Below are 12,396 nucleotides of genomic sequence, written 5' to 3'. Positions count from 1 at the left end.
TGTACTACAAAGTTCACAAGCACTATGTTTTTTTTTTTAATTTTATAGTTATTATTTCTGGATGTACTATTTATAGTAGACCTATGTTCAGCTATTGCAGGACGTGAAGGCAGTAAATAGCAAGCTGCTGTGATACATTTCTATAACCTGTTTAGGGCTTTGGGGTAGCAACATACAGTATATTTTGTAATATGCTACAAAACACAAATATCCTGTAAAATGTGAGTGAAATGGGTAAATATTGCAAATATAACAGATGTGTATATATAGTTTGGTAAATACCCAATAATACCATTAAAAAATAAAAGTTTAACATAATTCTCTGTAATTAATAATTAGCAATCAAGATACAATGACTTCGTTGGTATTTTGTCAATTAAAACAGGAGATGAGCCTGTTTCACCTTGCCCACCTTCAGATATGACAGGGGTACCAGGTCCAAAAGGATTTCAAGGAGTCCCAGGTAATATCGGAAAGTGTTTTATTTCAGATTTTAGACCTTAACTGTTTATACTACCACAGCATTCAAAAGTGGGATGGTTTTTGTGAAGGTATAGTAAAGACTGAGGACAAATGCATGATGATGTAAACTAACTGATTTAACATGTCTACTGAGCATGCGTATCATTTTTTTATGTTACTCCCAAACTAATGGGACAAATTTCCATATACCTTGTTGGTGACAGGGTTTGATATTCAGGCTGGAAAAGATGACTGTTTCACTACAGCTCCCAGCTCCCTTTTACACGATTAAGAACCTTAGGTGTAACATGTTCATTCAGAGTATCAGTCACAACCTGCATGTAGTCAGAACATGTGGTAACCATTACAGCAAGTCCTCTCTTATAGAGCATGGTCCAAACCACATTGCTTAGTTATGTGAGACTGTGATGCACTGACATTTCAGTTGAATTTCTCTAGATAGCCATTTTTTTCACCAAAAGGCTAATAGCTAACACATTGTTAAAATGTAGGTAATTATAATGAAAGCCATTTTTATCTTCCTTCACTTTCTTGTCCCATTAATATTTTAATTTCAGGTAGCAGCATTATCTGCAGTGCCTTTTATTTTTGTAACTGAGGGTAGGCAGTATGTTTGTTTCAAAAAACGAAGAACAACACTAGTCATTTGTTCTTTTCTACACAAGTTTGAAACAGTCCTGTACTGATAAGGAATTGACTTAAAGATATATATGGTGAACGTCACACTGCCACAGCACAACTGAAATTAAAATGCATTCGAGAACCTAACACATTTTGTTTTCCTTCCAACATTTCACATTTTAATATTCTTCTGTTCATCCACTGTTTTAGTTTAAAGACTATAAGAATAATTTATGACAAATGTACGTAAGGCAAAATATTATAGAAGTGAAAGAGCATGGCCACTTAAAAATAAAAATCCTACCAATGTTAGAAATTAATTTAATGTAGTTAATGTTATAAAGGGACTGGCATCATGTTCATTGTTGATTTCTGCCTTCCATCTGCTGAACTGGGTAAGTGGGATTGAATATTGATGGATAGATGGAAGTCGCAAAATATAAAAGCTGCAATATTAAGGAAAAAATTCAAGAAACATATTGCAACCTCAGTATATAAAAAATATCATTCATAATGTATGTCCATCTATTATTTCCTTAAAGGTTCTATGTGTGTAAATTGGTGTTGGGCATTCACTGAACTAGAACTTTATAAAACTGTTGGTTGTCTTCTCTTCTGTTTTCAGGGGAAAGGGGTTTTACTGGAGACCGAGGATTTCCTGGTCGCAATGGTCTTGATGGCCCAAAAGGAGAAAAGGGTGAACAAGGATTCCCAGGTGCACCTGGACTTGCTGGTATGTATGCTGCATATTGTATGTTCATATAACTTAACATAAAAAATACTATATGTAAATGAAAATATTATCATATTTTCCTATATGCATATTTTTTATATGCATATTTTCCTCTTTTATGGTGAAAAAAGCCAAGGTCAAAATGCTCAGTGAATGCTTTAGGTATTGTTGATGGGGGGGGGTTATAAGATATATATTTCTTTTCAATAGAAAATTAAACATTTCAAATATTTGCTGTCAAGGTATTCGAGGAAGTACAGGAGAGCAGGGTGATACAGGTCCCGAAGGATTAAGATTAGATGGTCTCCCAGGTCTCCCAGGTCTTTCAGGTTTACTTGGTCTAAAAGGACATCCTGGAGACTCTGTCATCGGCAGTACAGGAAGCCCTGGACAAAAAGGCTTGCCAGGACTCAATGGCCTCAAAGGACATACTGGAGCACCAGGAATTCCAGGAATCAATGGTACTTTTGAAATAACATTTTATTTTTATAATATTCACAGCTGTTTGTGTTTTCATGAACCAAATTACTTCTTATAATATGTATTATTTCTAATAACATGTTTTTAGTTTGTGGTACTGCAGCACAGTGGGAAGTGCTACCACCTCATGGATACAGCATCCTGGATTTGAATTCCACATCCTAATATTGGGCTAATACTGTGTATGTGTTCTCTGTATTTCTGTGTGGTAGTTAGATTGACTGGTGACTTCAGACTGCCCACTGTGTGCATGTGTGGACTGTGATGGCACCCTGTGACTTAACCCTGCATTGCATTAAGCACATTTGAGAATGTTACATTTTTGGTGCACGGCAACCTGTTGCAGAACTCTACATCTTTTAGTTGTTTGTGTGTGTTTGTGCGTGCGGTCAAGTGTGGGTATGTTTATAATTTTTAGTACAGTAGTTCTGCCCTCCTTGAAGCACAATTAAATATTGAAGTCCTATGATTACTTTACATTTACTTTCAAAATACTTTACAAACAATCAACAAGCTAATTAAAAGTTCAAGCTCAGTTACAGGACACACTCTGGAACCCCTGGAGGTAGTAGCAAATGAAAGAATGAAAACAAAACTGAGTGCTGTGATGAATACTGCTGTACATCCTCTCTCCGACACACTAACACTCGGGACTTTCAGCCAACAAATTATTCAGCAGAAGTGTGTCAAAAAATGCAACTGGGGCTCCTTTACACCAATGGCAATGCATAATGCCAAAATTTGACTGCGACTGCCAAGTCTGAAATTTTCTTTCTTTTTAATTTTCTTCCTATTTGGTCATTCTTCTGTGTGTTCAGACCAAAGTGTGTGTGTATATTTATTTAGTTATCTACATATTTATGTATGTAGTTATTTAAAGAGTTTCTGTAAAAAGCAAAATTTTCCCCGAGGACAAATAAAGATCTATCTATCTATCTAATATTTACTTTGCTTTAGGAGTCCCTGGAGAGCAGGGTCTTTCAGGTTTCAAAGGACTTCCTGGTGATCCAGGAATCATGGGACCACTCGGGCTGCAGGGGGAATCACCAGCAGTTTGTAATCCCGGACCACCAGGATTACCAGGTCTCGAAGGGGATATGGGTCCACAAGGGCTTTCAGGTAAGTAGCATTTTCAGTTTAATTAAAGCTACTTACAAAAAAAAATAGCATCTGCATTTGACATATGAGAGTGATATGTGATATCATTTAAGAATCTAAATTCTTATTATTCTTGTTTCTTTCCAACCATGGCAAAATATTATGGTTTAAAGAACGGCAATATTAACCTCTAAATTGTCAAAAAGCCTTTGACAAAAAAGCAATATGAATTAATGCTCCTCGGTGTATTATATGAAAAGTTTAATGGAAGTTCTATTAGAAAGGGCATCTGGTCATATCCAAAAATAATGCTACAGTATATGTGTAGAATATTACCAAATTAAAGTTTTTACGCAGAGCGACCTGCTTATAAGAAATTATCAAGTCTAATTTTGTCAAAATTACGTGAAGCCCATTTTGTGATGGTCCTAGACATGATGCACCGTAACTAGGTTTTTCATTCTGTGGTGAGGTGTTTAAGAGGTATTAAGGAGAATATTTAAGGTTTGCAAAGTTTTATGACAGAAAATTTGTATGAAGTGATGAAATATTGAAAAAAAAGTTAGATGTGTGCTTTAAGTATGAAAAAGATTAAGAAAATGTTTCCTACTGCTAAGTGGCAGTGTAAAAGGGTTACAGATATATGTGGATGAGAGCAATACTAAAATTGTTAGAACTTTGAAGCTGATTTTATCTAAGTGACTGATTGACATAGTTTTCAGCCAGTGGACTTCTAGGAGCCCATACTAATGGCTATAAAGGAGTTCACAGGGATTTTATTTCTGGTAAGAGAAATGTTAAGGGTCAGGAGTTTGTGGAGTGTGGTGATGCAGTGGAAAAGTCAAGTCAAGTGACTTTATTGTCATACTACCCATACACAGTATTGCAGCATATAGTTGCATGAAATAACATTCCCCAAGATCACAGTACAACCTAAACATAAACACAGGACAAGTATAAGACAACGAATACTATAAACAAATAAATAATAAGTAAATGAATAGATAGTAATACATTGAATTGCAGCAAATAGTAATAAATACATATATAATAACAACAGCTAATAAAAACAACAGTAATAACAAGTGTAACAAATGTACTGCACATAAATATACTACTAGGAGCAGACCTGAGGGTATGGGAGCAGCACAGAGTTCAGAAAGCCAAGGGTTAGAAGCTGTTTTAGAACCTGACTGAACTGGTTCAGATGCTACAGAACCACCAGATAGAAGTGGAACAAAAAATATCAACATGTAAAACAACGCTTAATAAAAATGTCTTTAATGGAGGGTGGAGAGGTCACAATAATCTTTTTTGCTGTGTATACAATCCAGTGTAGGACCTTGAAGTCAGAGACACTGCTGTTCCCAACCAGATGGTGATGCAGCTGGTTAGAACGCTCTCAATTGTACCCCTGTAGAATGTGGTGAGGATGCAGGGAGTTAGGCTTGACTTTCTCAGCCACTGAATGAAGTGGAGATGCTACTGTGCCTTCTTGGCTGTGGAGATGGTATTAATTGAGCAAGTAAGGTCAGTTGCTAGGTGCACACCAAATAGTTTGGTGCTCTTGACCAGTACCACCAAAGAGCCCTCAATGTGGACAGCATGGGCCTTCCTTATGTCAACAATCATCTTTTTAATTTTGTTAATATTTTTGTTCATGTGCATTGTTTGAACACACATAGTGCATTTTAAAAATTAGGTCCCCTGGACTGAAAAAAGAGATGTGATCATGTTAAAAGAAAAAGTTCAGTAAAGCTCAAGGAAGAAGCAAAGCTCAATGGTTACCAAGCACTGTTTTTTGCCTTTGACTACCAGCATTCTTAGATGTGTGCTGGCTGTCATCTTGGTTATCCTTTCTCCTCTATTGACCCTAAGCTACCAGTCACGGAGCTGAAAACCAACGTTCCTCCCACCCTACCCCAGTGCTTCAAACTCTAAGGGAGAAACTTCACTGTAAAATTTTGTTTTTGCAATGACCATCAACAAAAGCCAGGTCACTGTGTAAAGTAGAAAAAAAACAGCAATTGATCCAATGCAGAAATGTTTTATTCAACATGCATGTTCAAAAGTAAGCAGCCCCACTGACCTAATATTATTATTAATGCTTATTATTTGACTGATGCCTTTATTCAAGGCAACTTATAACATCTGAGATACTATTGGTTACATTTATTTTATTTTTCCAATTGGAGCACAGGCACACAGTGTCAGTAGCAGGATTTGAACCAACAACCTCACGGTCTGAGGTTCCCAGGCCTAAAACCTTAACCACCAAATTTGCTGTCAATAACATTAGCCCTCAGTTAAAAAAATAAAAATACAAATATTGTATATAGAATAGCACTTAATTAGTTACATAGTATAACTGAGATGTCTGATTAACTGATGGCACTATAACTGCGGCCGTTTGTCTTATGAAATTACCCAGCTAGCTATTAAATAATGTTAAACCATATGCAGTATGTGCCCCAATATCCAGAAATAAAAGGTGACATTCTGTACTTTTGTCTTCTTATGATCCTTTCATCTCAAAGCCATATTCCTTCAGTGTACAGAAAAAATAAAATAGTGATTTAAGAAGTTGCTGTATCTCAATTTGAGTTAAGCAAGACTGGCACAGGATGGATTTTTTTGTGCCACTCTCAAATAAATTTCAGTGTATTTCTGCACTGCCTTGATTTCATGCCACCCCATTCCTGCAGTACTTTTTCCCAAGCTTGCTAGAAATCCAATAGCATAATACTCTTATAATGTTGATTGTGTAAGTCTTCTCAGTGTAGAAAAATGATAGCGAACTGTCAGCAGCTCACTAACTACCAGTTGTAAATGTAATTTTCTTCTGAAACGCAGCTGTTGAGGTCATAGGGCCAGAGTTTAAATTCAGGTGGTGGCAAGCTAAAGCAGACTTTAAGGGTGTGCCCAACCTCAGTTTCATTAGGAGTAAGGTAACTCAGTAGCATGGTCTCACATCTTATATTTCGACTGATAATAAATAAAAAAGACATCACATTATTTGCTTTATATTGCAAAGCACATTACGCCAGATGTGCAACATAAATGTGTTTGCTGCATATTTGGCAACTTGATATGCTCACTAGATGAGAATACCTACCGTCATGTCAGCTGTACTTAATAATAAATTACATTTTTTGAGTTTCACAACTTTTCTTCAGCCTTTTCTCTGAGTTATGCTGTGACTTTTGACATTCCTTAACACAGTTTACATTTTTTCTTTTGCATGTAATTGTAATGCCTTTTTAATTTTGTTTTAGATGTTTTTGTTCCTCCCCAATACCTTACCTTTTGTGTTTCTTGTCTGCCTAGGCAGGCCGTCTAATTAGATTAATGCCCTCAGGTATACATCACAAAAACAACAGAGCTGCGTTAGAGAAACCCAGGTGAACTCTGAGAAATGACTTAAGAGTAAGTTACCATAGAGGAGAGGGAAATTAGGAAAGATTCACTTTTTCCTTTTTGTACAAGTGAAATCAAGGTAGAGTTTCTGGCTAGGGAATGATATAAAGGAATTATTTAACAATTAAGAGAAAAGAAAATTCTGTTATCTCAATGGCAGCTTCTAAATCAATTGATCAACAGGGGAAAGTTGTATAACTGAAAATTAGTCAGAGCAAATCGGGAGGAAGTCTTTGTGAACCAATTTTACTTATGTAATAATAAAAATATTTCTGAATCTTGAGTGCTGTGAATATAGAACTGTGGAGGATATTAAAGCACTACTCCTCACTGTTCTTTTTAAAGCATACTCTTTTCTTATATTCACATGGAATGACTGAATAACGCTAAACACCGAATTGGATTTTGGTGTTTAATTAACAGAATCAAGCAAAATATGATCGAAATTAAATATGTCTACTCATGTGGTACATAAAAAGAAAGTAAAACGAAAATATAAATTTTGGAAGACAACCCAATCTTGAATGCTAAGAAGGCCCAAGTAATTAAAATAGATTTCAGATGGAAAAAGACCAGAGGTATGGCACTAACCAGAACTAAAAATAAAATGCATACCATAGCCAGTTCCTCTGACACTTGATTTTGAATGACACACTCACTCAAAAAAAACATAAAAAACAAAGAAAGCTAAACAGAGTCAATGTTTCTAAGACAACTAAGGAAATTGAGGATCAGTAAAATACTACAACTGGTTATTTGTTTAGTACTTTAATTGAAAGGATGTTAACTGTGTTGATTACTATGTAGTAATGAAATATAAATAGACATTTAAGAATAAAGATGGGAGATGTCATCTTAATTTCACCCTATTTTATGGGTTGTAAAGTCCATGCTTTATTTTCCACATTCCATTAAACAGAAGTGTTATCAGTTCAGCAAGTAAAATGATAATTTATCCCTCTCATTTAGCTCATAACTTTCTTTGTCTTCTGCCCTCTAGTAGATACAACAGATCACTTGAGAAAGAATCAGTTGACAGTCTGCCCATAAGTCTGCCCAAGTGCTGATTAGTTGGCTAATTATATTCTTTTTCTATGCAATACATAAAGAATCCATAATTATCTATGTGTGTTTTATTAAGAGCTAGTTTATATTGTGCGCTTAATTTAATTTATGTCTGTCTGTCTGTCTGTCTCTGATGATGGTATTAACTAGACATTGTCAATCTTGTTTGGATATTATTTTTAGGTTTTAAAGGCTTGAAAGGAGAAGTGGGCCTTCCAGGTGTGCCAGGACTGCCTAGGATCAAAGGACTTAAAGGCATTCCAGGGATACCTGGAATTCCTGGTCTACAAGGTTCCCCAGGTCAACCAGGATGCCCAGGAGACATTGGCTATTCAGGTCCACCAGGACCACCAGGTAGTTACTGAAAAAGTTTAATTAAATACTAACTGCTAGTATGCCTTGTCTCAACATTCAACTTCTAAAATCCATAGCTTAGAATTAAGATCCTAACAGAACACTGTATATCTTCACCCTTTTGGCACTTTACAGTCAAATAAATGGATAAAATAAAAGTAAACAATAAGGATTGCCAAGAAAATACTCAGATTATTGGTATTGATGAGGTAGACAGTACACATTTATCACATTTGAACTTAATGTAAAAATAATGCAAACATCTCTGAATTCTTTTCCATGTTTTCTGTGGCACAAGCTGTAAGTGGTAACTCCTTGTAGGACAGGATTATGGCCGTGCAGAATTGTGAAAGAGTGTTTGGTTGGTCACAACAATAATGCCTCAGTTGACCTATCCTTAAAATTAAGTCATGTGTTGCCAATAATATTTTTTAATTTTCCGTATTATATTTGAAACAAAAGTATAGTGTACAGTATGTTCCTGAACAAATAAGTATTAAATATTACAGAGTATTATTTTTCACTATATAAAAACATTACAAATGCAGTTAACCAGTAAACATTTCTTTAATACCGCTGGATTTGCAGAATGATTCATTAATAATCCTAATGGATTCAACTTTGGTTCAAACAACCAACAACCTCACTTTAACTTTCACAATTTAAATGTGGCAGTCATGACATTTATGTTTTGTTTCTTACTGAATGTTTTCTGTAACATACCTCCTCCTCTTTAGAAGTAACCTCATGCATACGAGTGTTGCTTGTACACAGAGGGCCAGCTAAAGTGGAGATGGGGTGGGGGGATGCATCAGCCCGAAACAGCACAATCCAAGCAACAGAGCGGCACTCTTCTATGTGCTTTAGGCTTTCGGTGATGAGGACATTAAAAAATAAAGAACCCTGAAATAGTAAAAAATAATATGGAGGAATCATGGCATAGGTGACATAGGGTACTCCTTAGGTTGTGTCCTGGTACTCACAGGCACACTGATGTGTGGCATTGACAATATATATGGCTAAAACAGGAGCCATGTACTTTAGAAGTATGACAAGTGACACCTATGTGAACACCTGAAAAGTATGTCAAAGTATCCCTAAAATCATGTGCATTGCAACAAAAAATGACATAGGATTAAACCTGAAATAGCATCCTAAATAACAGCATTGAAGAAACTCATATTTGAAATATTTTGCTTTCTAGATAATGTATTTTTATAATAGAACTTACTGCTGAAGTGCAAACATGTCAAAACTTTAAACCAAATCAAAAATCTAAAATAAGACCCATTTTACAGTAACGCTAACATCTGCATAGTTGGTGCAATGCATTTTCAGTTAAAAAAAAAATCAGAAATACAATTAACATTTGTTGGACAGAAAAGGCATGTTAACAGAGTCATTAATTTCATTTTTTAACTAAGCTCTATGATTTACAGCAGACAGTTTTGTTCAGATACGCTACATGAAATGAACTTGGCAGAAGAATATCGGCATACAGTGTTTTTGATTGATAGGGTTTTCAGGGCTTTTAATAGCAGGGTTGTTTAATTGGCAACCCATCGGCGACATTCCAACCAGTAACATGCTCTTTTCTGGCTCGCAGCAATCGAGTGAATCTTTCCAAAATTTCTATGTAAAGATGAAACAGTGTTTGAAGTTTACACTCATTTTGCAGTAGGCATAAAAAAACTCTCAGCGCTATATCATAGAAGCCATAAAGAAACTAATTCAAACGCTGTAAACAATATCTTAATAATTTACATACAAATTAAACAAATTAAAATCCAAATATGTGTTGAACCCAGTAGCTGTTTTACATCAATTCTATGCTTACTAAAGGTATGTATTTAATGTATACAGTCTCTATGGATAAAAAGGCCTCTTATTAGCTGGCTGTTCAAAAACGGGTGAAAGTAAATTCCTACTAAACAAAGGTTTCAGCTGCTGAACAATAATTAGGTGGTATTAATGTTAATTTCTTTTGCACATTAGTATAGGCTTCATATAGCATTAACATTAACTTTAAAGAAGTAAGCAAGAAAAAAACATTATTTCTTAAAGTAAGTCATTCTTTGGTTTATACCTATTAGGGTATATATTAAATACATTTACATGGATTTAATGGTATGAAGTGGCATCCTACATTTCTTACTAAAGAATGTATCCAAAAATCTAATCACTTCTCCTTGTATTTATACAATCCACTCAAGTTACCCTAACCAGCTACAGATATGTGGAGACAAAATATGGAAAAAGCAAGCACTAGCATGGAGGTAATCCCCTAACATATTTTAGCTTGTCATAATGTTTCCACAGGTTTTACCTCAATCTTCAGTTTTGGTTGAAACAGAATTAGGTATGGATGCTTTGCCAGAACAGAAATCTGAAAATTATATCATTTTCAACTCCTACACTGAAACGGAATTTCATTTGTTTTGTTTTTTTTCTTTGGTAAGGATTGCGAGGTGCTTCGGGCATTGAAGGTTTCCCTGGACCTCCCGGAATACCTGGGATACCTGGATCTCCAGGGTCAAAAGGAGAAAAAGGATTTGATGGCAAAACAGGCTACACAGGGGATATAGGAAACCAAGGAGAAAAAGGTATTTGTTTAAAAAAAAAAAACAGAGCTACAGAAGTCTAGCTGTGTCAGCTTTTGGCAGTTTTATAGGTTCAAGTCATGTGTACAGTATGTAGAGTTCAGAATGGGTGAATAATATCATCTTTCATCTTACTGTCTGTGATGGTACAGTTTCCAGGCTGGATTAGAAAAAAAAAATAACACGATTCTCTTCCTGTCAATGACAAAACTAGCACGGTTTTGGCTCCCCACATTTTTAATTCTAATATGCTTTCACCTATATATAATGTTAAGTTTTAAAGTAGCATGGCCTTGGGCTTCCCCACAGCCTGTCAGTATCAATCAATCCATTTATCCATTTACTCTTTGGCCAGCTTTGTCCAATTCAGGGTCAGAGGCGGTAGCAGTTAAGTATACAAGAAAAATAAAAACTTTTTAAACATCATACCATTTGGATTTTTCATTATATGAGATCAACCGTAGTACAGTATTTAAGTGAATATGTATTTTATTTTATTTATACTGTAAAAATTTGTGCATCAGAGAAGACTATAGGTGAAACCATTTTATGCCATTACAATTGTTTATAATAATGATGTAATTCTAATGTCATTAAGTACACTCACTGTACATATTACTAGGGAGACTATGCTAATACTGGGTAGGGCCTCTTTTTGCTCTTAAAACAGCCTCAGTTCTTTTGTGTAATGGTTTCTACAAGGTGCTGCAAACATTCCTTTGAGATTCTGGTCCATATTGACATGATTGCCTCACGCAATGTCTGCAGATCTGTCAGCTGTACATTCACACTGTTAATTTCTCGTTCAACCACATCCCAAAGGTGTTTATCTGCATTGAGATCCATTGATTTGGGAGGCCACTGAAGAACACTGAGTTCATGTCATGTTCATGAAACCAGTTTGAGAGGATTTTTGCTTTGTGACACGGTGGACTGTCATGCTGGTAGTAACCATTAGAAGATGGGTAAATTGTCGCCATGAAGTGATACACATGGTCAGCAACAATAGTCATATATGCCGTGGCACGGAGTGATGATTGATTGGTATTAACAGGCCCAAAGTGTGCCAAGAAAACATTCCCCACATCATTACACTATCACTACCAGTCTGGACTGTTGAAACAAGGCAGGTTGGGTACTTGCTCTAAGCTGTTGGTGCCAAATTCGGACCCTACCCCATGTGTGTGCCTTAACAGAAGTCGATATTCGTCAGACCAGACTACTTTTTTGCAGTCTTCAGCTGTCCAGTTTTGGTGAGCCAGTTCCTCCTGCAGCCTCAGCTTTCTGTTTTTGGCTGACTGGATAGGAACCCAACATGGTCTTCTGCTATTGTAGCTCATCCACTTTTAGGTTTAATGTGTTATACACTCCAAAATGCTTTTCTTCTCACCACAGTTACACAGAGTGGTTGTCTGAGTTATAGTACCCTCATAAACAAGGTATTTCCATCTGCAAAACTGCCACTCACTGGATGTTTTTTGTTTGTTTTTTTCTTCTGCCTTCTGAGTGTCTGAAAATCCCAGAAGATCAGCAGTTTACAGAAAT

The 12,396-nt window shown here is 35.9% G+C and overlaps 1 protein-coding gene across 1 annotated transcript in view; it reads left to right on the top strand.

The window, feature by feature from the left end:
* The window catches only part of LOC114643656 (collagen alpha-5(IV) chain-like), a 154,782-nt gene that overhangs the window by 122,822 nt on the left and 19,564 nt on the right, over positions 1 to 12,396 (top strand). The window contains exons 26-31 of the mRNA XM_051922556.1: positions 386 to 463; positions 1,730 to 1,837; positions 2,080 to 2,298; positions 3,275 to 3,436; positions 8,081 to 8,251; positions 10,711 to 10,854. Coding sequence (XP_051778516.1) covers positions 386 to 463; positions 1,730 to 1,837; positions 2,080 to 2,298; positions 3,275 to 3,436; positions 8,081 to 8,251; positions 10,711 to 10,854 — 882 coding nt within the window. The remainder of the gene's footprint in view (positions 1 to 385; positions 464 to 1,729; positions 1,838 to 2,079; positions 2,299 to 3,274; positions 3,437 to 8,080; positions 8,252 to 10,710; positions 10,855 to 12,396) is intronic.

This window comes from Erpetoichthys calabaricus, chromosome 2, assembly GCF_900747795.2.
Source record: "Erpetoichthys calabaricus chromosome 2, fErpCal1.3, whole genome shotgun sequence".
NCBI classification, from domain to species: Eukaryota; Metazoa; Chordata; class Cladistia; order Polypteriformes; family Polypteridae; genus Erpetoichthys; species Erpetoichthys calabaricus.
This window is presented reverse-complemented; position numbering and strand designations above follow the sequence as displayed.